The 24,435-nt window shown below is 42.7% G+C and overlaps 2 protein-coding genes and 1 long non-coding RNA gene across 3 annotated transcripts in view; 2 read left to right on the top strand and 1 right to left on the bottom strand.

Annotated features, from left to right (window-relative positions):
* Positions 1-309: 309 nt before the first annotated feature.
* Positions 310-17,036, top strand: C4H6orf136 (chromosome 4 C6orf136 homolog). Its single transcript, XM_044000987.1, has 6 exons — positions 310-615; positions 14,603-15,007; positions 15,315-15,403; positions 16,068-16,268; positions 16,401-16,470; positions 16,574-17,036. Exons 1-6 carry the CDS (start codon positions 544-546, stop codon positions 16,691-16,693), a joined length of 957 nt encoding a protein of 318 aa, XP_043856922.1. The 5' UTR covers positions 310-543; the 3' UTR covers positions 16,694-17,036.
* The window catches only part of DHX16 (DEAH-box helicase 16), a 21,211-nt gene continuing 13,772 nt past the window's right edge, over positions 16,997-24,435 (bottom strand). The window contains exons 10-20 of the mRNA XM_044000961.1: positions 23,121-23,331; positions 22,895-22,993; positions 21,999-22,151; positions 19,515-19,655; positions 19,215-19,377; positions 18,994-19,112; positions 18,794-18,861; positions 18,301-18,463; positions 18,028-18,189; positions 17,588-17,761; positions 16,997-17,214 (exon numbers count right to left, since the gene is read on the bottom strand). Coding sequence (XP_043856896.1) covers positions 17,086-17,214; positions 17,588-17,761; positions 18,028-18,189; positions 18,301-18,463; positions 18,794-18,861; positions 18,994-19,112; positions 19,215-19,377; positions 19,515-19,655; positions 21,999-22,151; positions 22,895-22,993; positions 23,121-23,331 — 1,582 coding nt within the window. The 3' untranslated portion in view covers positions 16,997-17,085. The remainder of the gene's footprint in view (positions 17,215-17,587; positions 17,762-18,027; positions 18,190-18,300; positions 18,464-18,793; positions 18,862-18,993; positions 19,113-19,214; positions 19,378-19,514; positions 19,656-21,998; positions 22,152-22,894; positions 22,994-23,120; positions 23,332-24,435) is intronic.
* LOC122753557 overlaps positions 23,155-24,435 on the top strand; it is a 4,581-nt gene continuing 3,300 nt past the window's right edge. Inside the window, exon 1 of the long non-coding RNA XR_006356286.1 lies at positions 23,155-23,281. This is a non-coding gene — a long non-coding RNA (uncharacterized LOC122753557). The remainder of the gene's footprint in view (positions 23,282-24,435) is intronic.

Here is a 24,435-nt window from a genome sequence, read left to right as displayed (position 1 = left end):
CTCTGGTCCGGTTACTCTTTGCCCGGGGGACTTGGCGGGTCACTTTCACTTTCTCCACATGCCTCTTCTCACCTGTAAAATCACTGGGAAGTAGAATGAGCCCCAGGCCCCCTCTACATTTATGTGGTCCAACATCTTCAGCGATTCAGGAATCTCCAGCCCCAGGCCAGCCTTTTGCAACGTCTCATTATTACCCCGTTATTTTAACATTTTTACTTGTTTTTTCGCCTCAGTTCGTGTGTCTCCACCAAACACGCATCTGCACCTTCCACAGCTACCTTCCCACGTTTGCCTTTCGCGCAAGCGCTGTGCGGTGCACCCTTTCAAGTCCTTTTTTCCCCCTCCGAGCGCAGGCGCTCTTCCTGTAGTCTCGTCGCCCGCTACTTCTGGAGTATTATATAGTGCGCATGCGCGTCGTCTGTTTCTTCACCTCTCCCCCTCCCCCCCTTCCCCTTCACGAAGCCGGCTTCGGGGCGAGTTTACTCCAGTGCGGAGGATATTGGACGCTGGATTCGGGAGACACCCTCCCCACTCCCGAAAATCATGTACCAGCCAAGCCGGGGAGCGGCCCGGAGGCTCCGCCGCTGCCTCCGCGCCTACCAGGCCAGGCCTCAGGTGAGGGACAGGAAGGGGAGGGGGAGGAGAGGGGGGCAGCGCGAGCCCCTCTGTTGCTGCTGCTGCTCGGGCGTCGCGTTGGGTGGTGCGCGCCCCTGAGAAGAGGGAGCAGGCGCAGTGGTTACCAACTCCCTTCCTCCCGCCCGCCCGCGCCGGCTTCCCGGCGCAGAGGAGTCCTGTGGTTCTTGGCCTGGGGCTCGAGTCGGGCTGGCTCGGGGGCTCCCCAGACCACCCACCTGATGGAGAGAGGCAGGTCTCGTGGAATTCGCGGGGGAGTGGCTTCTTCCCGAGTACTTTAGGAATACCAGTGGTGGTTTCTCAGGCCCACTTTCTCCGTCCGCATCCGGGGAGGTTACCTGAAACTTGGAGGTGATTTGAAGGGCGGAGGGACTGTGGAGCCTGAGGAGAGGGGTGGAGGGTCTAGCTTGGTGAACCCCATTTTGCAAACTAACTCCAGGCAAAAGTGTGAGACATTCTCTGCAATTAGTGCATCCTGGCATCCTCGTATCATGATCATGATCCGTAAAGAGGATCCTTCTCCCCTCCCCATAAGCCTTTATTACGGCCGAGCCTGTTCCTGGAGCCGAGCACTCCAGGCTTTGCCAGAGGGTACTAAAATTTAGAGGGTGCTGGTAGTTAATTCTTCCCGCTATGCAAACTATAGTCTAGTAGCTAGTTAACTAGAATTGTTTAAAATGGAAAACTGTCAAATTGAATTCTCCAGCTGAGTGACTCCCAGACCCCGTTTGATCTTCTGTCCCTTCTCCCTCTTCCCCACCCCATGCACAAATTCAGACGTTCCTTTTTCGTTTTAACAGTCACAAATTGAATTAGATTTTTAAAGTTGATTTAAGGGTTTTGTGGCTTACATTTCAAATTTGGTGGTTATGGCTCTAGCCCTTAGGAAGCCCTTCTCCATTAGGCTGTCACTAATTGACGGGACGTCCCCAAAACAAGACCATTCAATTTATGGAGTTATTTTCAAGGAAAAGTATTTATGCTGGTTGTCCGTTTCTCTGTAGCAGCAGGCCCAGCCACCAAACTACTTTCTGGACATTTCTACTTGGATATCCCATGTGCATCTCAAGCTCAACATAGTCAAAACAGTTTTTCCATCTTTCCCTTGCAACATCCAAATTTTGTTTATTTTACTTCACCTTTCTCTCCACTCTTGGTTCAGGTCTTCATCACTTCTCACCTGCACTCTTGCCTGCTTCAGTATTTTTTTTTAATTATTTATTACATTTGTTTAGATAAGATTTCCAATTTCAAATTTTTCTCCCTCCCTCCCCCCTCCCCTAGATAGCAGGTAATCTGATATAGGTTACATATTTCTGCATTAGTTAGAATCAGAGCAAAAAGGAAAAACCTCAAAAAAGAAAAACAACAGCACCAAAAACAAAAGAAATAGTATGGTCCAATCAGCGTCCATATTCTACAGTTCCTTTTTTTTTTTCTGGATTTAGAGAGTCTTTTCCATCATGAGTCCTTTGGAACTTTCTTGTACCGTTGGATTGGTGAGAAGAATCTAGTCTATCACACTTGTTCAACACATAATGTTGATGGTACTGTGTACAATGTTCTCCTGGTTCTGCTCATCTCACTCATCATCAATCAGTTCATGCAAGTCCTTCCAGGTTTCTCAGAACTCCTCCTACTCATTATTTCTTACCGCACAATAGTATTCCATTACATTCATATACCACAACTTGTTCAGCCATTCCCCAATTGATGGGCATCCCCTCAATTTCCAATTCCTTGCCATGCTTCAGTATTTCTAAAGCACCACATCTCTCCTCTGCACAATAAGCCTCAGTGGCCCATAAGATAAAATACAAACCTCTGTGTTTAGCATTTAAATCCCTTCACAATGTGGCTTCAGCCTCTTTTCAGACTTAATTTACCTTACTTGTAACACACTGTATGTTTCAGCTAAACTGGTTTCACTCACTGTTTCCCATACACAATAGTCTAGCTCGTCTCCATGCCTCTTCCTAGGCTGTTCCCTTGAACCACAATGTCCTTTCCTCACTTCCATCTTAGGGAATCTGAAGTTCACCTTCTGAAGTTCAGTGCAAGGGCCACTTCCTTCACAGGCTTCTCTGATATCTCCCCCCTGCCCCCAGTCGTTAGCACTCTCTACCCCCAAATTATTACAAATACTTTATATTTACTTATAGGGATAGGGGTGAAACCTGTGATTTCATTGGCATGGGGAGGTCCTGAAAAGGAAACTCCTTTTATGAATGCAGGTCAGCAATTTCTCTGCAACTTTAGGTCTTAGAGAGTTGCCTAGAACAGAGGTAGGACTTAAGCCCTTGTCTCCCTGGCTGTGAGTCATCTCCATCTATGAAGGAGGCTGTGCTTTATTATATTTAACTGTATTTTGTTTCAGTAAAATGTAAGAGTCTTAAGCTCAAAGACCTTTTTTATTTGTTTTCTTTCTTTCATTTATCCATTTATCTTTAAATGCAGCATCTAGATCAGTGGTTTGTGGAACAATAAGCATTTAGTAAACATTTATTAAATTTGACTAGTGACAGAAAACATAATCTACTGGAAAGAGTTGTGGATTTAAATTGGGCTTGGTTCTAGCTTTATTCTGTGGTCCTCTCCTCACCACCTGTATGACCTTGAGCAAGTTGATTGGTTTTTCATTTAGAAAGACTAATCTAGGGGGCAGCTAGATGGCGCAGTGGTTAAGCACCGGCCCTGGATTCAGGAGTACCTGAGTTCAAATCCGGCCTCAGACACTTGACACTTACTAGCTGTGTGACCGTGGGCAAGTCACTTTACCCCCGTTGCCTGCAAAAAAAAAAAAAAAAAAATTATAAAAAAAAAAAAAAAAAAAAGAAAGACTAATCTATTTCCCAGAAACCTCATAAATGTTAGGGCAAAATAAAGTGTCTTGGAACCTTTATAGTGTTGATTTGGGGAACAATACTTTGTGTGTTGGGTAGAAGAGGAAAGAAAAGAAAAACACATCATTTAATTTCATCTAGGGCATATATCAAGATGTTATTATTGAATTTTGATGTAAAATATGTGAAAATACATTTTAAAATGATTAAACTACTGGAGGGCCTTATTAACTAGGTTAGCCACCTGATGATGAGTTTCTCAGATACAGCAATTGTCACAGATCATCCACTAAGTCATGTAGAGTTTGCAGTCTTCTTTCCATGGAGGGATCCCCTATACTGACAAAATCACAAATATTTGAAGCATTGGAACTTGAAGTTTAACCCTATATCAGTAGCAAAATCAGTGCCTTCTATCAGGTTGGATAGGAGGTGATAAGAAAGTTTAAATATAAGACATGTACTCTTATTACCACACAAGCCTATAATATATTAAGGAATAAGACAGTAAATTAATACAAAATAACAAATGCATAAAAGAGACAGAAGGGGGTGTATTATATTACCTCTTGAGCATCAAGGGAAACTTTGTGAGCATTTAAAGCATTGCATGTATGAACTGACAAAATATAGTATGTAGAAGGGTTCAATAAACAGAGATTTTAGGCATAAACAGATGGCTTATTGTGTTTGATTTTCTGCATCAGGGAGCCATTAACTTATTGAGGCCATGTGATATAAGCTAGCTCTCTTTGGCTTTTTCTTTCAGTACCTAAAATTCAGCATCATTACCCTCTCTTCTTCCTTGTCTTCACAGGAGAAGAAATATTCCTACTCACTAAAACTAATTTAGACAGCATAGCATGTTGGATAGAATGCTGGGACTTGAGTTTCATAGCTGGGTTCTAATCCTGCCTCTGACATTTATGAGCTATGTGACTATGGGCAATCATTTAAATTATCTGTAATTTGGTGGGGCGGCTAGGTGGCTCAGTGAATAAAGCACCGGCTCTGGATTCAGGAGTACCTGAGTTCAAATCTGGCCTCAGACACTTGATACTTACTAGCTGTGTGACCCTGGGCAAGTCACTTAACCCTCATTGCCCCACAAAAAAAAAATTATCTGTAATTTGGGGGTAATAATGCCTGTAGTACCTACCTAAAAGGGATATTTTAGGGATCAAATGAGATAATGTATGCAAAACATTTTGTAAGCCTTGGACTATCACATATATGGTACATGTGGCCCTGCTCCCTTTTCTTCTACCTTTGCCAGGACCTTGCACTAGGAGTCAACTCTTTTTCTCTTGTGCAAATTCTTGTGTAAATTTTCCATTTTGAGTAGCTTTCTTCAACTTCAGTCTTCTGGAATTTTGGTTCTTGAGTCCTTCATAATTGTTTGAGAAAGAAAAAAAATCACTGCTATATACCTACTGTGTGCCAAGCACTGTGCTAAACACTGGGGATATTTGCATATAAATAAGAACAAAGATAGTCCCTACTCTCAAGATGCTTACAATCAAATCGGGGAAGATGACACACAAAAGGAAACTGAAAGGGAGGGCAATGTGGACAGAAGTTAACCTGGTGGTAAGGCATACTGGACTGTAGAGAAATCCAAAACTAGTTTGCCACCTAGGAAATAGGAAGACAGCGTTGACCCCCCCCCCTTTTTTTTTAATTAATAAAGTATTTTTTTTCCGTTACATGTAAAGATAGTTCTCAACTTTTGTTTATACAAGCTTTACAATTTCAGATTTTTCTCCCTCCCCCCTCCCCTAGACAGCAGGTAATCTGATATAGGTTATATATATATATATATATACACACATAATAACATTAATCCTATTTCTGCATTAGTCATGTTATAAGAGAAAAAATCAGAGCAATGATGAAAAACCTCAAAATAGAAAAAAACAACAGCATCAAAAACAAAAGAAATAGTATGGTTCATTCCGCATCTATACTCCGCAGTTCTTTTTCTTTTTTTTCTTGGATTTGGAGATCCTCTTCCATCACAAGTTCCCTGGAACTCTTTTGTGCTGTTGCATTGGTGAGAAGAAAATAGTCCATCACAGTAGATCAACACTCAATGTTGATGATACTGTGTATAATGTTCTTCTGGTTCTGCTCATCTCACTCATCATCAGCTCACGCAAGACCCTCCAGGTTTCTCTGAACTCCTCCTGCTCATCGTTTCTTACAGCACAATAGTATTTCATTGTATTCATATACCACAACTTGTCCAGCCATTCCCCAATTGATGGGCACCCCCTCAACTTCCAATTCCTTGCCACCACATAAAGAGCAGCTATAAATATTTTTGTACATGTGGTTGACCCCCCTTTTTAAATAGAGGTCCTAGAGTTCATGTTCAAAGGGTCCAATTGGGGATAGAGCCTGAGGTAGATGCACTCTTTTTTTTTTTTTAAGTGAGGCAGTTGGGGTTAAGTGACTTTCCCAAGGTCACACAGCTAGTAAGTATTAAGTGTCTGAGGTTGGATTTGAACTCAGATACTCCTGACTCCAGGGCTGGTGCTCTATCCACTGTACCACCTAGCTGCCCCTGTAGATGCACTCTTAAAGCATAAATAAAACCCCTGTTACAGACCTATATACACATTTCTAAACTGGTATTGTCCAAAAAACAGTCGTTCTGTACTCTGAGTCCTTCACCTCACTATCAAGAGGTGGGTAGCATGTTTCATCATAAATACTCTGGAATTGTGGTTGGTCATGCTGATCAGAGGTCCTAAGTCTATCAGAGTTGTTTGTGTTTATAGTATTGCCATCATTATATAAATTGCTCTTCTGGTTCTGCTCACTTTACTCTGCCTCACTTTATATATGTCTTCCTGGGTGAAACTTCCCCCTTCAAATTTTCTTACAGAACAGTAATATTCCATCATATTTATATACTTGTTCAGGCTTTCTCCAATTGTTGGGCACCCCTTCAGTTTCTAGTTGTTTGCCACCACAAAAAGATCTACAGTGAATATTTTTGTACATTCTAGCTAGGTGGCACAGTGGATAGAATGCCAGACCCACAGACAGGAAGATACTATTTTTCTCTGTTCAAATCTGGCCTCAGACAGTTATTAACTGTGTGATTCTGGGCAAGTCACTTAACCAGATTTGCCTCAATTTCCTCATCTGTAAAATGAGCTGGAGAAGGAAATGGCAAACCACTCGTGGCAAATCTTTGCCAAATGAGGTTACAAAAAGTCAGATGTGCCTGGAAAATGACTGAACAATTGAATTCATTTTGTTGAGAACAAACCCCTCTCTTTATCTACCCTCTCCTTTATTCCCTTTTCCCCCTTCCTTCCTGTTTTCCTGCTTGGTTGTGTGTGTGTGTGTGTGTGTGTGTATTACCAAGCAGGAAATTACATATTATTATATAATTATATATAACAAGCATTTCCATAATACAGTACAATAAAAAAAGGTGACTGCACACAAGACTACAAATCTACCATGTACAACTTGCTTTTCCCTTCAAATATACAAGGTTATCATGTAAACTTTTTTTTCCCCTTTTTCTCTCTTTTCCTCTCCTCTGTTCCTGTGTTTCCTCCCACCCCACCGATCAGATTCAAGTGCCTCCCACCTCCCGCAACTCTTTCTTACTGTTTTGTATAGACTTCTGCTTAGGCACCCTCATTATGTGAGATAATTTTCCCTAATCTTCCTCTATTCTTCCCTCTGTCCCCTCCCTTCCTGTTTTTGTTTTAAGATCATCAAGGCATAATGAAATAACTCCCAGGCCCTCTGTCTAAATAGAATCTATGACCCCTGTTGATGATAAGGTTCCAAGGGGATACATGTCATGATCCATATTAGAATGTAAACAGTTTATCTTATTTAATTCTTTATGATTATTTGCTCATGTTTACCTTTTTATTTTTCTCTTGACTCCTGTGTTTTGCACTTCAGAGTATCTGCGCAGTTCTGGTCTTTTCATCAGGAATGATTGGAAGTCCTCTATTTCATTAAAGGTCCATTTTTCCCCTGTAGGATTATACTTGGCTTTGCTAGGTAAGTTATTCTTGGTTGTAAGCCTATACTTTGCCTTCTGGAATATTGCATTCCAAGGTTTCCTCCTCTTTTTTATCATAGTGACTGCTGAATCTTGTGTGATCCTGACTATGGTTCCTTGGTACTCGAATTCTTTCTTTCTGGCTGCTTGTGGTATTTTTCCTTTGATCTAGAAACTCTAGATTTGGTTATAATATTCCTGAGAGTTTTTATTTTGGGGTTTCTTTCAGGAGGTAACTTATAGATTCTTTCTATCTTTACTTTGTCCTCTGGTTCTAAGAGAGAGATGTCAGTGTTCTTGTATAATTTCTTGAAATAGAATGTTTGTTGGCTGTAGTCCAGTGATTCTTAAAGGTTTTTCCTGGATCTATTTTCCAGACTTTTATTAATTTTTTCATTCTTTTAACTTTGTATAATATTTCTTGTCTCGTGGATTCATTAAGTTCTAATTGGCCCTTTACTTGGCTAAGGTTTATACCTTTTCATTGGCCCTGGATTTAGGAGGACCTGAGTTCAAATCCGGCCTAAGATACTTGACACTTACTTGTGACCCTGGGCAAGTCACTTAACCCTCATTGCCCCCCCCCCCAAAAGGTTTATACCTTTTGTGCAAAGCTGTTACCTCTCTTTTCTATTCTGTCCTCCATAGTTCTCAGTTCTCCAATTTTTGACCCTAGCAGTCTCATTTTTTCTGATTGTTTTGTCTAGCGCTCTTATTTCCTTTATAAAATAATTTTAGTTGTGTTTTTTTAAAACCCTTGCTTTATTTCTTCTAGAAATCCTAGTTGAACTTGTGCCCAAATTGTATTTTTCTTTGAGGCTTTGCAAGTAGATATTTGGGGAATCATTCTCTTTTTCTGGATTTGTGCCTTGAGACTACTTATTCCAAAATAGCTCTTCTCTGGTCTCATCTGTTTTTCCCCGAGTCTCAAAAAAAGTTTCTGTTGTTTGCCTTATCCATCCTATCTCTCCTCCCTTTCACATCCAGACTTCTAGAGAAAAAGCTATTTCTGCTCTCATTGCCTCCACTTTCTTTTCTGTCACTCACCTACCAATTCTTTGTGTTCTGCTTCCTATCTTATCACTCAGTTCAAATTACTCCCTCTAGAGTTACCAGTGATTGCTTTTTAAAAAATAATAAATTTTTATTTATAGTTTTGAGTTCCAAATTTTTTCCCTCCTTCCTTCTCTCCCCTCCCCTCTCCGGCGGTAAGTAATCAGATATGGGTTATACATGTGCAATTATGTAAAACATTAGCATGTTGCCAAATCTGTTGGCCTTTATTCACTCTTCATCCTTTTTGACTTCTGCAACATTTGACACTGTTGATTGCTTTCCTCCTGGATACTCTGATCACTGGGTTTTTTCGACTCTTGGGTCTACTCCTGCCTCTCTGATTGTTCCTTTTCCGTTTTCTTTGTTGGATCATCATCCATATCACATCCCCTAATTATGGGTGTATCCCATAGCTATATTTTCTTACATCTCTCTGCATTCTCTCTCCTGGTAACTTCATCAACTTTCATGACTTTCAATCAACTTTCATCTTTATAAAACATCTTTATATCCAACATTATTCTCTCTTTTTGAGCTCTAACTGCCTTTTGGGCATTTCTAGCTAGATTTATGGGATATATTTCATATTCAACTTGTCCAATATAGGACTAATTATCTTCTCCCCTCTCCCCCCCCCCCCCCGCCCCAAACCATCCCTCTTCTGAACTTCCCTATCATTGGCACTGCCATCTTTCTAGTCACTGAGGTTTGCAACCTCAGTGTCTTTCTTGACTCCTTATTCTCCTGTCATCACCATGTCTAATGAGTTGTCAAGTCTTTTTGAGTCTACTTTTTTTTGTGTTGTGTTTTGTTTTGTTTTTGTGGGGTGGTAAGGGTTAAGTGACCTACCCAGGGTCACACGGCTAGTAAGTGTCAAGTGCCTGAGGTCAGATTTGAACTCAGGTTCTCCTGACTCCAAGGCCGGTGCTTTATCCATTGTGCCACCTAGCTGTGCATAAGAGATGTTTTAAAAGTAGACTCAAGGGGGCACAATGGATAAAGCACCGGCCTTGGAGTCAGGAGAACCTGAGTTCAAATCTGGCCTCAGGCACTTGACACTTACTAGCCGTGTGACCCTGGGCAGGTCACTTAACCTTCATTGCCCTGAAAAAAAACAGTTTTGGGGACAGCTAGGTGGCACAGCGGATAAAGTCAAAACATCTCTTATATCCTTCCCTTTCTCTGTACTTACATAGCCATTACTCTAGTTCAGGACCTCATCATCTCTCACTTGGACAATTGCAATTAGTTTCCTAATTCCTTCTCCTTCAAGTATCTTCTCTTAATAGGAACTTGCTTGCCACAGTGATTTTCCTAAAGCATAGGTTTGACCATGTCTCCCCTCTATTCAATAAACCCCAGTAGTTTTCTGTAACCTTTAGGGTAAAAGGTATCTCTATTTGGCCATCAATTTCCATTATAACCTGGCCCCAGCCTACCTTTCCCATCTTGTTATACATTATTTTTCCCCCTTAATGAATTTTGATCCAGCATTATTCCCCACATACAACACCATCTGTCTTCTTTGTGTCTTTGCATAGGGTGTCTAGCTCTCATTTGTGAAACATACTGTCACTTCATCTCTTCCTCTTAAAATCCCTAATTTTCTTCAGTGTTCAGCCCAAGAACTACTTTCTACATGAAACCTTTGCTCATTCTCCCTCCCAACCAATCATGTCTTTCCCCCAAAAATTACCTTGTATTTATTTTGTATATACTACTATGTGTAAATGTTGTTTCCCACCAATAGAATATAAGCCTTGAAGGCAAGGATTGTTTCATTTTGTCTGTTTCCCCAGTGCCTAACATGTAACAATTCTGGCAAATAGGCACTTAATAAATGCTCACTGATAAATCTCTCTCATCCTCTTTGCTGCAAAATTTGAAAAAATTATACCTATTTTCAGGACTTTGCTCACTGTTCTTTACACTCTGGTTTCAGCCCCAACCACTTTACTGAAATTGCTTTCTCTGAGGTTAACAAGGAATTTTTTATTTTTATTTTTGTTTTTTGGTGGGGCAATGAGGGTTAAGTGACTTGCCCAGGGTCACACAGCTAGTAAGTGTAAAGTGTTTGAGGCTGGATTTGAACTCAGGTCCTCCTGAATCCAGGACTGGGGCTTTATCCACTGTGCTACCAGCTGCCCCCAGGAACTTTATAATTTTTAAAAAATTGTTAACCTTTTGTTTTGATAACATACCTTCATTTCCAAATATATCCCTCCTTCTACTTCTACCCATTGAACTATCCATGGCTACAAAGAATAAAAAATTTAAGAGGAGGAGAAAAAAAATCTGTTCAGCAAAACTAATACAGTAACCAAGTCTGATAATATACGTAGTATTCCACATCCATGCCACTTCCCACCTTTGCAAAGAAGTGTTAAAAAGATGTATTTGCTTATCTCTTCTCTGGGCTGTTTTGTTGTTATAATTTCAGAGCATTCAGTTACTTTTTTTGTTCTTTCCACATATATTGTTGAAGTCATTTTGTATATTGTTTTCCTGATACTTTATTTCTACATCAGTTCACATACTTTCTCATGTTTCTGTGAATTCTAAATATTCATTTTTTTTTTCTTTTTTTTTTTTTCTTTTTTTTTTTAGTGAGGCAATTGGGGTTAAGTGACTTGCCCAGGGTCACACAGCTAGTGTGTGTTAAGTGTCTGAGGCCGGATTTGAACTCAGGTACTCCTGACTCCAGGGCCGGTGCTCTAACCACTGCGCCACCTAGCTGCCCCTAAATATTCATTTTTTTATGGCATGGTCATAACTCACTATGTTCACATAATTTATATAGTTATGCCCTCAACCAATCTGCATCTGTGATGTTTCTATTCTAGTTCTTTGCTACCTAAAACATGCTACTGTGAATACTTTGGCATAGATGGGAGCTCTATTTATATCTCTAACTTCATTGAGGTATATGCCTAGCAGTGGGAATCTCTAAATCAAATGATATGGACATTTTGTTTACTTTTTTTTGTTTTTTGGGGGTTTTTTTGGTGAGGCAATTGGGGTTAAGTGACTTGCCCAGGGTCACACAGCTAGTAAGTGTGTCAAGTGTCTTTGGCTGTATTTGAACTCAGGTCCTCCTGAATCCAAGGCCGGTGCTCTATCCACTATGCCACCTAGCTGCCCCACATTTTCTTTACTTTAAAAAAAAAAAAGCGGGGCAGCTAGGTGGTTGCAGTGGATGAAGCACCAGCCTTGGATTCAGGAAAACTTGAGTTCAAATCCAGTCTCAGACACTTGACATACTTACTAGCTGTATGACCTTGGGCAAGTCACTTAACCCTCATTGCCCTGCCCCCCCCAAAGCGTAATTCCAAATTACTTAACAAAAGGATTGAAACAATTTGCAAAAATATTATAGTGTGGGGCAGCTAGGTGGCACAGTGGATAAAGCACTGGCTCTGGATTCAGGAGGACCTGAATTCAAATTCAGCCTCAGACACTTGACACTTACTAGTTGTGTGATCCTGGGCAAGTCACTTAACCCTCATTGCCCTGCCAAAAAAAATTATTATAGTGTGTCTGTCTTTCTGAACCCCACCCCCAGGGCATAATCATCAAATTCATCTCCCCCCCTTCCACCTTTAAAAATAAATTACTTTACCTTTCTCTACTTTTGAGACAGTTGGCCCCTTCCCACTGTCTAGTCTCCTTGACTTTAGCTTCAGAGATTCTACACTGTCTTCTTTCTGTTCTTACCTCTTGTTTCCTTGCTGATTTTTTGTCCTTTTTGTGTTTTTCCTGGGTCTGTCTTTGGGTTCTTTGCTTTTCTCTATAGATGCATTTCCTTTGTTGCTCCCACAGTTTCTGTTACCATCTCTACAGATAACAGTCAAATGAAATGATGTATATAAAACAGTTTGTAAGTCTTAAAGCATTACATATGTTTACTGTTATTATGCAGTTGACTCTCCAGGCTCTATCTCCCCCCTTCTCAGTGCTAAACCTGCATCTCCAGCTGCCTTTAGGACATTTCCACTGTAATATCCTAAAAGATCTCAAACTTAAAATATCCTATATCAAGCTAAACATTTTTCTCCCTAAATCTGCTCTCCCTGCTTGATTTACTGATTCTGTTAGTGGCATGAATAGTCACCCAGTTTCTCCTGTTTGTAACTTTGGAGTTATCTTTTGACACAGTCACCTCTCATACCCTATTATAAAATTCTGTAAACCCCTTCACCTTTGTATACTCCCCTTTGACAGTATAGAGCTTCTTGTATAAGGCCTTCATTATCACCCACCCACCTGGACTATTCCAATAACTTCTTAATTCTTAACCCCTGCTATGGTCATATTGCTATCAGAATATTCTTTTTTAGGAATATAATTTGGTTCAGAAACCTTTAGTCCTTCTCCATTGCCTCCTGACTGAAGTTAGTCTTAAGTTTTCAAGGTGTTCCACAATCTGGCACCATCCTACCTTTCCAGCCATCTCATATCACTCAGTGCTTATATGGTCATAGATTTATAGCTGGAAGAAAACTCACCTTAGTGTCATCTAATTGGATCTCATCATTTTCATATGTGGAACCCAGGGTCCAGAGAAGCTATATAACTTGCTACAGTTCCACAAGTGACAGAACCAGTATTCAAACCCAGGTCCTTTGTGGATTTAGCATTCTTTCTACTATACCACACTGTTCAGGCCAAGTCGCTCCATTCTCTGATCCTCTGGTTTAAATCAGTGGGGTCAAAATCAAATAGAAAAGGGGTGCAGCTAGGTGGCGCAATGGATAGAGCACCGGCCCTGGATTCAGAAGGACCTGAGTTCAAATCTGCCCTCAAACACTTGACACTTACTAGCTGTGTGACCCTGGGCATGTCACTTAACCCTCATTGCCTGCAAAAAACCAAAAATCAAATAGAAAGGGATCCCTTTGGGCTAAAGAGCTGCATATTGATTTACAAAACCACAAATTAACATGTATTATATTTTATTTTATTTTGTTAAACATTTCCTAATTACGTTTTAATCTGGTTCTGCATGAATAGTTTGATGCCTCTGCCTTACACTTTTCCTTATGCCTAGAATACCCTTCCTTCTCATCACTTCTTGAATTCATATCATCCTTCTCCATGAAAATTTTCCCTTATCCCCTCAGTAAGTAACAACTGCAGGCCCCCTGTGCCCAGTTCAGATTTTTCATTTCCCTGATGCACTTTCATGTAACGTGTATTAAAGATATGTTTGGGGGCAGCTAGGTGGTGCAGTGGATAAAGCACAGGCCCTGGATTCAGGAGGACCCGAGTTCAAATGTGACCTCAGACACTTGACCCTTACTAGCTGTGTGACCCTGGGCAGGTCATTTAACCCTTGTTGCCCCTCCCCCCCCCCAAAAGATATGTTTGTGTCTCATCGTAGACTATAAAGTCTATAAGTGAGACGTTGTCTTTTTTTAAATTTTCTGTCTCCCTAGCACCTATACACAGAGCTTAATGTTTTTTAGATAGGTCAAAGCACAGGGTATGTTTAGTGTGACTGGAGTTATGTTCTTATGTTGGAGGGCTATATGAGAAGAAGCCACAAAGCTAGGAGATAGTAATGGAGTTGGGAGATCAAAGAATTTGAACTTTATTTGGGAGACTGAGAGGCACTGAAGGTCTTTGAGCAGAGGAATGACTTGACCAAACTTGTACATAAGGAAAATTTATTTGGCAAGTAGTGTCAGTTTTGGAGGAAAGTGGGAGGCAGTATAGCCAGAAGAAACCATTGCAATAAGGTTAGATAAGGTGGTAAGAATATCTGCGAGAGTGGCAATGGGAATTTAGAAGAGGGGCGAAAGAAACACTGCAGGGGTAGAATCAGTAGTCTTTCAGTCTGGTTTGGTTCCATCTCATTCTCAATAATTCTGTCCCTCATACTGCTGGGATCCTGGTCTTTGGGCTCACTTTCTGAGGTCAGTTGAGGGAACTGAGTGGAGCCTCATATAATGGGTAAACTGAGGAAAACATTTTCTTTATCCTTCCAATCAATTTCTGTTTCTAACCACTGTTTCTTTTCTTTTCCTCATAGGACCAATACCCTCCTCAGGCCCCACCATTCCTACCCTTGTGGCTTACCTCGCCAACAGTTACTTCTCCCTCAGCGTCTCCACATCTCCGGCTCCCTCCTCTCTCACTCCCTTCCAGCCAATTCTTCCCTCAAGTTCCCCAACAGCCCCTTCCTCAGTCCCAGACCTTCATATCACCCCGGGAGGGTCTTCCCTCTGGGAAGGGGGAGGATGGACCAGGGCCAGGGTTGCATGGGGGCTGCCTAGATGGGCTTAGAAGCCTGTTTGAGGAATTACCTTGCCCCCACCCTGGGGCTCTGATCCCATTCCGGGCCCCTGGAAGTCCTCACCCTGCTCCTGCCACCCCATCAGGGAACCCCAGCATGGAGGAACATCTAGCTGTCATGCATGAGAAACTGAGGCAGGAGGTGAGTCAGGGTAAAGGGGTTACTGTATGTATAGAGGGTGGTGGGATTTAGATAAACCTTTAAGATCTTCATATCATTTTTGAGTCATGAAACAGGGAAACTGTTATCACAGAACTTCCTTCTCTAGTGTACATTTGAAAATAAATAACCTCTTTAACAGTTAGATTGAGGAAGAAGTAGGTTGAGTGATAGAAAGGATGAGTTCAGAAAGCATCCAGGGAGCAAGAGTAGATTTTGGGAGAGAGATGGCTAGCTAGGACAAGAAGCCTGACCTTCAGAACTAAATTGACCTGGTTCCTTCTTGTAGCTTCCCAACCTGTTTCTTCGCTCTCATGATTACAACCTCTACTCATCTGATGTGGAATTCATCAATGAGATCCTGAACATTCGAACCAAGTGAGACACCCTGGATGCCGGTGGGGGAGGGATGGAGGGTCTTTGTATATGGAGTCATTTAAGACTGTCCTTTATTGTCTAATCCTTTCTGTTTCTTTCAATCTTTGGACCCAGTTCAGTTTCTTTTTCTAGTCCTTTTCCCCAGGAGATAATTTCCTCCCTAACTCCAGGCTGTGATTGATGGCGCCAGGCCTTGTCTCTTTTTTACTCTTCCACCAACTAGATGTCAAATATCCCACAAAATCTAGCCAAATGTCATAGAATGCTGAATATAGGAGTCAAAAGACTTTTTGCTTATTACCTAGTAGTATGGTTCCTTAACTTCTCAGAACCCATTTCCTCCTGTGTAAAATGTTGGTCTGTCTTACCAATACTTTTGGGGTAAAAACCCACGTGTATGCACTTTGTAAAAGGATACCACATGCAGGGGAGTGTGTTCATCCTGTTCCTGCCAAATATTGCCCATCCTTGGTTCTTTCCCTTGTGGCCCCCACCCCCACCCCAAATGTATGTATGTATGTATGTATTCCTTATCCATTTCTGTCCCTTGGGGGCTAATCCACATACTTTTTGTCCTAACCCCATTTATTTTTAGGGGAGATATCCCTGTCATTTATACTTTCTCAGTGATTGGCCCAGTGCCTGACTGACTTTCTTTCTTTAGAGGCCGCACGTGGTACATTCTATCACTGACTCTCTGCCGATTCTTGGCCTGGAATTATTTTGCTCAGCTGCAGCTGGAGGTCCTGAGGTTGAGCCAACACCCTGAAGACTGGACGCTGCAGGCACGTTGGCGGCTTGTGGGTTTGCCTACCCATCTCCTCTTCCTGCGCTTCTACCGCCGGGATAAGGATGAGCTTTACCGGTGAGGGAAACCTAAATAGTTAAACATCTAGTTCTATTTATCTCAACTGTCCCAGGCTTTTACTCCTTCAGGAATCTATAAATTTAGCTTTCCATCGCAACCTTTCATTGAGTTGCTTCTTCTAATCCCCAGGACATATGATGCCTATTCTACTTTCTACCTAAATTCTGAAGGCCTCATTTATCGTCATCGCCTGGATAAAGTAAGTTTAAACTTGTGGTGGGGTACTGGTATTTTGCACACACTCTAACACAGCCCCACCTTCCCTGAAACATTAATCTTTCCTCCTCTTCCCCTCTTTCCAGCTGATGCCCTCACATTCACCTCCAATGCCTGTCAAGAAGCTGCTGGTGGGAGCCCTAGGAGCCCTAGGCTTGGTAGAGCCAGAGGCAGAAGCTAGCTTACATCTGTGTCCTAAACCCTGAATAAGGATGAGGGAAACTTGGGCATAGGTGTATGTTTGTTCTGGGGGAGCTGCAGGCTGCACTGAGCACATTATTATGCACAGGGGGATGGGATTGAGGTGAGTGGGGAGGCTATAGCAGGCCTAATCTCCTCATCTGTCATGCCTCCCCATCTTTTCTTTCTTTCCTACCCAGTTTCCATCTCATGCTGTATAACTTAACTTGTACATATTAAAACTAAGTGAGGATGTAAGAACCTTTAATGTAATTCCTCTGCATGTCTGAACCATGTTATCTAGTGGTCCCCATATAAAAATTCTCAGCTTCCCAAAATATCTTTAATAAATAGGAATCATTAAAACAACAACAAAAATCTGTACAAATGAGAGGAATTAAGGGAAAGATTCATTCCCTTAACCCAGTTCCTCCCGGGTCTTGCCAACTTTCTTGGGCATTTTCTTGGCATTAGGATCTTCTAGCTCCCGGGCCTTGTAGTAGTGGGGAGCCACCTCTAGGAGCCAACCACTCTCAATTTCTAGCACCTGGAAAGATAAGGAAGATGAGTATAAAATCCCACAACACTTGTTTCTAACTTCCTCACTATGTCTACCAAGGAAACTGTTAGATGTTCTAACTTAATCAGAAAGGGAGAAGGGGCTGGGGCCATTGCTGTTGGTCCTCAAGGGCCAGAACCTGTGATTCGGTATCTTCCTGTGATTCAGTATTTTAAGAGAATTGCTCTTGAGAAGGCAAGAGAATGGGGGTCAACCCACAAGGATCTCCTTTCCAAATTTCCTAGCATGCCCATGGGACAAGCCCCACAGGTACCTGCCTTCTCAAGCTATAAGGATATCAACTGTGAAGGATGTCTACTTGAGGGAGAACAATAATGGGAAAGGGAGCCTGTGGCTTTACCTGTCTCATAAACTCCTTGGTTGTCAAGACAAGTTCATGGTAGAGTAGCCAACGTGGCTGTTCCTCAAAAAGAGAGGAGTTGGGGTGAATGAAGACAGTTTGTTGCTGCTTCACTGTGCGGTAACCACTTCGAGTCAGCCGTGCTGTGTGGTAAAAGTAGCCAGCAGTGATGGCCTGGGAGAGGAAGCACAAGAGAAACCTAACCATTTGGTCCCCTCATTTCTCCCAGACACCCCAATAAAGAGTAAAGTAAAGTAAGTCAGAGCACAGGTAGAGACGAGGTAGAGACAAAGCCTGGCCATTGAAGATTTGTAAGGCAGAGAAAACCCTACATGCAACCACCTCTCAGAATACCCTAGGAAAAGTCTACTTAAGACTACAGGAAGGGAAACGTGGAAGAAAGCATTATTATTAGTATGTGATCAATGGAGAGTGCTGACCTTACGGACACGAATATAGTCCCCCTGGCAGGAGCTGAGCCCAACTTCTACACGTTCCAGGAGCCCCTCTAGCTGTTCTCGTACATCTCGGGCACGGCGCAGTGAACGCAACTGTACAAAGTTCTCATAGCACCACTGGGAAGAATAACCACTCTCAACCCACTAGAGGAGAAAAAGAAGGGAGGATTTGGGGGCCATACCATGACCAAATGTCTTCATAACTGTCACTTTCCTCCTTAATCCCCAATTTTAAGTTCCCCCAATTTCACCAACCTGTGTATAAACATTTAGTAGCACCAAGTGGTCCCCACCAGGCAGGAAGAAGTTAACACGGGCATTATCAGCATGAACAACTTTGTCCTTGGGACGGTAAAAGATGGAATTATTGACAGATAGCATGGCAGCCACTGTGAGGATCTCCTCTGAACAGCCATACCTGAGATGAAGAGAGGAAAAGAAGAAAGTAATGAAAAAAGGAGGAAGATACAGATGTGAATCCTATCTCTCCCCAGCTCCCCCCCCCCCAGTACAATCATGTGCTGGAAATTGCTTCATGGCCTTTGCCCCCAAATTGGGGTAATGCCTGAGTGTAGAGGACAGAGAAGGAATACAAGTTCAATATGAATTGGAGATGAGACAATGTGAAAATTTGAAAGGGTTCCTAGTTTAGGGTGTGTAATACAGGGTTGGGGAAAGTCTGCCCCTCAATTTTAATGAGTTGAGAAGGAAGTAGACATGCTTCACAGGAGAGGGTGGGTTCGCTCACTTCTCAGATGCCAGAATCATCTTAGATAACATGGGGTCCACAGGCAGTTCTGCCATTTTTCGGCCAGGCTAAGGGAAAAAAAGGCACACATAATTTAGGTCCTTCTTTCCCAACCCTCAGACTCACTGATAGTTTCCATTCTCCTATTCTCATCCCTCCCCTCATCTCTCCCCATTTCCAACATTCCCATCCTTGCTGACCGTAGTGAGCTCCCCAAGGTGGTTGAGTGCTCCCAGAGCATACAACTGTTCCAGAGCCAACAGCAGGGTCTCATATGGTGGGGGATCCAGAAAGTCAAAGTGCATTAAGTCATGGATTCCTGAAGAGCAAGAGAAGAGTTAAGATACTGGCCCAGGATTCTGGCCATAATTTCAGTTCTCCCTTTCTCACCCACCCTCAGAGATTCCACTATCTGGCTCACCCAGACTCTTAAGCAACAGGACAACATTGCCTAAGCTGGTCCTCTGGATCTCTGGCACTGTGGTCTCCTCTAGTTCATGCTGATAGGCCCAGGCTGTGTAGAGGCGGAAGCACTTCCCTGCAGCCACCCGACCTGCACGGCCAGCTCGCTGATTAGCTGAGGCCTAGAGAAGGGACAATTTAAAGACCTCTAAGAGGTGAAGATGATTCCCTACCCCTTTCTCCCAGAGGCCCCTCTCTCCTGCATTTTCCTGAGGCCTAGTGTCCCTTTCCCCATGTGCTCCTGCCTCAAGGTCCTGACCTTGCTACAGGGTGTGACAGTAAGGGATTCCATGCCAGTTCTGGGGTTGTAGCTCTTTTGTTTGCAGAAACCAGGGTCCAGAACATAAATGATGCCCTCAATGGTCAGTGAAGTCTCTGCAATGTTTGTTGCCACCACCACCTGTGAAAAAAGACAGGAGTCACTCATTCAACTACTGTGCCCACCCCCCCATCCAAAGAGACACTAAGCTACTTATCTCAGTCACCTGATTCATTCTATTAGATTGTAAGCTCCTCAAGGGCAGTGATTGTTTAATCTACCTTTGTATCTCCCTTCCCACCTACCATCGTGCACAAAGGACCTTAATAAAGTTTTGTGAAATTTTAATTCTTAGCTTCCTACCTAAAATATCCAGAGTAAAGTAGGTTGAAAGGAGAAATATGGAATAAAAGGTAGTCCATGGTGTTTAGGAAAATGGGCTGCAAGGTAGGGGTGGGTTATGGAGTGTTCAGACATACTGCAAAAGCCTAATTTGGGGTTCAAGGGGAGAGAAGAGAGGAGATATGGGTATTAGTGTAGTATATCAGGTTGGGGTCACAGTTAAGTGGTGTTGGTAGACGAGTGAAAGATCAGATATAGGAATGTGGGTAAATGGGGCATTTTGACTTGAAAAGAAAGGGAAATTCGTAGATTTTCCCCATTCCAATCTGTTCTGAACTGCTGGCAGACTAATCTTTGTTGAAACACCATTTTCATTGTTTCTCTTCTGGTCAAAAATTTTCATAACTCCTCATTGCCTACAACAATAAAATCTAAAGAGCCTAGATCAAGATCTTCCACAACCTGACCCCAACCTATTTTTTCAATCTCACTTCTCTATCACTCACACAGTTCAATCCAGCCAAACTGGACTACTCCCTGTTGCTCACTTTGCCTTTCTTCATTTTCATGCTTTTATGTATACTGTGCAGTCCTGCTGAAACACCTTCCCTCTTCTCTTGCCCTATCCAAATGACTTCCAACCCAACTTCTCATGCTCAGCCCAGTGATCTTTCCTCTCTGACCTGCAACAGTCAACTGAGTCAATGAATTGATACTTATTTTAAAATCTGATATTTTGTTAATCTTTTCTTGTGTGCATGCTCCATCTCTATAGTTAGGCTATTCACTTTTTTTAAGACAGTTGCTGTGTCATCTATTGCCTCGGATTTCCCTCAATGCCTAGTTTGTATAGATATATACTCCTAGATTAAGTAGACCCCTTACATACAAATTACTCCTTCACTGGGTTCTAAAGCCTAATCTGAACCGAGTCATTGAAGAAGATCTCTCTCTCTCTCTCTCTCTCTCTCTCTCTCTCTCTCTCTCTCTCTCTCTCTCTCCCTCTCCCTCTCCCTCTCTCTCTCCCTCTCCCCCTTGTCCCCTCTATCCTAGTCCCCAACCCATGTTCTCACCTCAAAGTCCCAATACCACCCTTCCCAGAGACCAAGTCCTTTTCACCCTAAAGCCCCTCTCTTCCTTCTATGATGTACCCAGGACTCAGGCTGATCCGCTTTTCTTTCTTTCTTTTTTTTTTAAAGTGAAGCAATGGGGGTTAAGTGACTTGCCCAGGGTCACACAGCTAGTAAGTGTTAAGTGTCTGAGGCCGGATTTGAACTCAGGTACTCCTGACTCCAGGGCCGGTGCTCTATCCACCTGCGACACCTAGCTGCCCTGGCTTTTCTTTTGAAATAGAAACTTTCCTCATTCTGCTTATCTCAAAAGCTCTCTCCATTCTTGTCCTTTCCATAACTCATTTTGTCCCTACTCATCTCCTCCTTCCTTGTTGGTGTTTCTGCCCCAGGCCAAGGGGCTACTACCAGTAACTTTGAAGCTGTAGGTTCCTGTGCTCAGTGACCAAGTGTGAGGGGAAATGGTTTTCATCCTACTGCAACAGGAAGAAATGTCTTCTGGGACTTAAATGCAGTGTCATCTTCCCATAGAAATATGGGATGGTTAAATTCTACTGTTAATACATAGGATTATTCCCTAGCTACATGATGGGTAGAATACAGTTGTTTAGGTCATCTCCTAGTGATTTATGGCAAAGGTGTTAAACATGGCCAAGAGGTCCCCGAGTCGAACCAGATTAAAATGTAAATGGGAAATATTTAACAAAATAAATAAAAATACAATAAAACATAACATTAAATATTAAGACCAAGTCAATAGGCAACCCACAGAGATCCTTATATATGGATTAGCAGCCCCCGTTTCTATTTGAATTTGAAACCAGTGATTTACAGCATGACATCTGAGAAGTTTGACATACACACTTTCAGAACAAAATCCCAGTGTAGGCACTCCTTAAGATGTTGAGTGAAAAGTAGTGTGATAGTGTATGAAAAGAACACTGAATTTCCAACCAGAAAATTCAAATCACAATTCAAGGGCTCGGCTACAGTAAGGTAGTCTCTAGCTTTAAATCCTATGATTGCTATGACTTTCAGAGAGAGAGAAAGGAAGGATGTCCCCTTGGCTAACCTTTCGTGCTCCAGGGGGTGTTGGCTGGAAGATTCGAGCTTGCATGTCAGAAGGCAGGTTTGCATAAATGGGCAGCACCAGTAGCTCCCGGATCTTGGAGCCCAAGCGACGGCAGCGATCCTGTAGCATCTCACAAGCTGCTTCAATCTCTTCCTATATAACAAGATAAGGGCAAAGCAGAGGTAGGAGGACTGTGTGATGGGGGGAGCAGTGTCACTGGAGGCCATACAAAGCTACCTCACCCTTGTGGTAAAAATTATTTGTGGTAAAGATTAATATTCCCGGTTTTAGCTAACTCATATGCTACTAAGCTCAGAAAAGCAGATTTTGAAGGACCTCCCCTTTTGGGGGAGGAGAGAGATTGAATGCTTGCTGAAGGGAGGCAGGCTGCTTCTGGAACGCTAGGCGTTTTCTGGAACTCAGCTCTTTTCCTGCTGGGCCCTTACGCTGTCCGCACATGTTTGTGCTCTCAGTGTGGCGACTGGGGTGGCTCGAGAGCAACCTTAGACTGGCGGGCTGTTAATTACAGAAAACCCTTAATAGGCTAAGTTTAGAGTTTAGAGTCAGGAGCATTGCTCTGTATTTCTATTTTCCTATTTCCTTATCTTTGATTTTTATTAGTTTCACCTTTGTTTAATTAATTTCCAAGTAATAAAATCTGATCCTTTTGTGAACTAAAGCTTAGAGGCTTCTTTCTTATTGGCCTGGGAGAAATGTCTAAAAAGGGAAGTTCGGAGGGGAGGTTAAACCTAAAAGGGTCCCTCATATTTCCGGGACCCCAATATTAAGGTGAGTCACCCAAATAACGCTCCATATATCAAATTTTGGGCTTCACACCCTGGTGCCTTTCTTTACCCCAGGGCACAAGGGCCTTATCTCCCCCTGCCATGGCTCACCTGTCCAGTCAGAAAAACCAGGATGTCCCCAGGGGGCTGAGTGACATGGATCTGCAGCACAGACACCACACAGGCTTCTAAGTAATCTGCCTCTGGAGCCTGGTGATCATAAAAAGGTCAAGGGGTAAAAATAAAAAATCAGGGTCTTTACAGATTTTGTCCCCACTCTTGCTCCTTCAACCTCTCTACCCCACTCCCCTCCAGACTTTCCCTCCCCAGGAGGCACCTTGGTATAGAAGATATCAACAGGAAACCTGCGGCCAGGGATCCGGAAAACAGGGGCATCATCGAAAAAGGCAGAGAATCGAGCAGTATCCAATGTGGCAGAAGCCACCAGAACCTTGAGTTCGGGGCGGAATCGGGCAACATCCTTGATCAATCCAAACAGTATGTCTGTGTGTAGAGTCCGTTCATGTGCTTCATCCACCATCACCACACTGCAGCAAGAAGGGACAAAGAGCTAGAGACTGGGCAGTGGGGACACATGAGGGAGCAAAAAGCTTGAAACAAAGAGCTAAGGGCTGGGAGTCTGGGTCCCCATGGGAAGCTATTGGGGAAATGGTTGAAACCAGGGGAAACGACCTTGTACAAAGTAGCTGCTTGATAAATGTTTGCTGAAAAGAACTACCAACAAATTAAGCATAAGCCTCATGAGGTTAGACAGCATTAGGGTGTCTGCAGAGAGGATCCCCTGCCAGGCCTTGGCAAGAAGTGAGAAGGACTGGGAGCAGAAGGCCCTTGGAAGTACATCCTAAAAAAGTGTTCTATAAATCCCCAAATGCCATGTAATGTAACTATCATCCTTTAGGGGTTTTCTTGTGCCCAGAACTGACCATCAGGGGAGCCTTATAAGAAGCTATTTAGCACTGAGAGTTAAAAGGGGCCTCAGAGGTCACTTAGTACAATTTCTCGTTTTACAGATGACTAAACTAAGGCCCAGAGAAGTTACCTGACTTGGCCAAGGACACAAAAACAGTAAAAAGAAAAGCAAAGATTTGGACCTAGACCCTCTGACTTCCAAATGCTGAATGTTTTCCATGTCATCCTGCTTCGACCAACTCCTTTTAAATTCTAATGGTTGGTCAAAGGGCAGGGCTGAACAAGCTTAAAAGGTAGCACCGGCTCTTTGAAAACAAGTGCTGTGCAGAGTAGGGGCTAAAGACTATATGCAAGAACAAAGAACCACATTGGCTGGAGGGATGCGTGGATTGCAGCAACAACTGCCAACTCCACTGTTTCAAAGAAAGCTGGATGAATCAGTGTCCCTGCCTAAAGGTAATCATAAGAGGTGGCAGGCCAAGGAGAAAGGGCACTAGAGTCCTTCAAAGCCTGGCTTTTCCTGTGACCTTAGATAAATGTCACCTCTCTGGATCTTCATTTTCTTATCTGTAAAATGAAGGGAAAGAGCAAGGATGACAGTGACCCCTCTGGTCCCTTCAGGTCTAATTCATCATGCTATCAACAGCAGCAGTGGTGGCCTGGCTACCACTATCCCAGGCTCCAGGAAGTTCTCTGCTATGAACCCTCTGACCTTGTGGCTA

The sequence above is a fragment of the Dromiciops gliroides genome, chromosome 4 (assembly GCF_019393635.1).
Source record: "Dromiciops gliroides isolate mDroGli1 chromosome 4, mDroGli1.pri, whole genome shotgun sequence".
Classification (NCBI taxonomy): Eukaryota; Metazoa; Chordata; class Mammalia; order Microbiotheria; family Microbiotheriidae; genus Dromiciops; species Dromiciops gliroides.
Note: the sequence above shows the minus strand (reverse complement) of the source record. Positions and strands in the feature narration are given on the sequence as shown.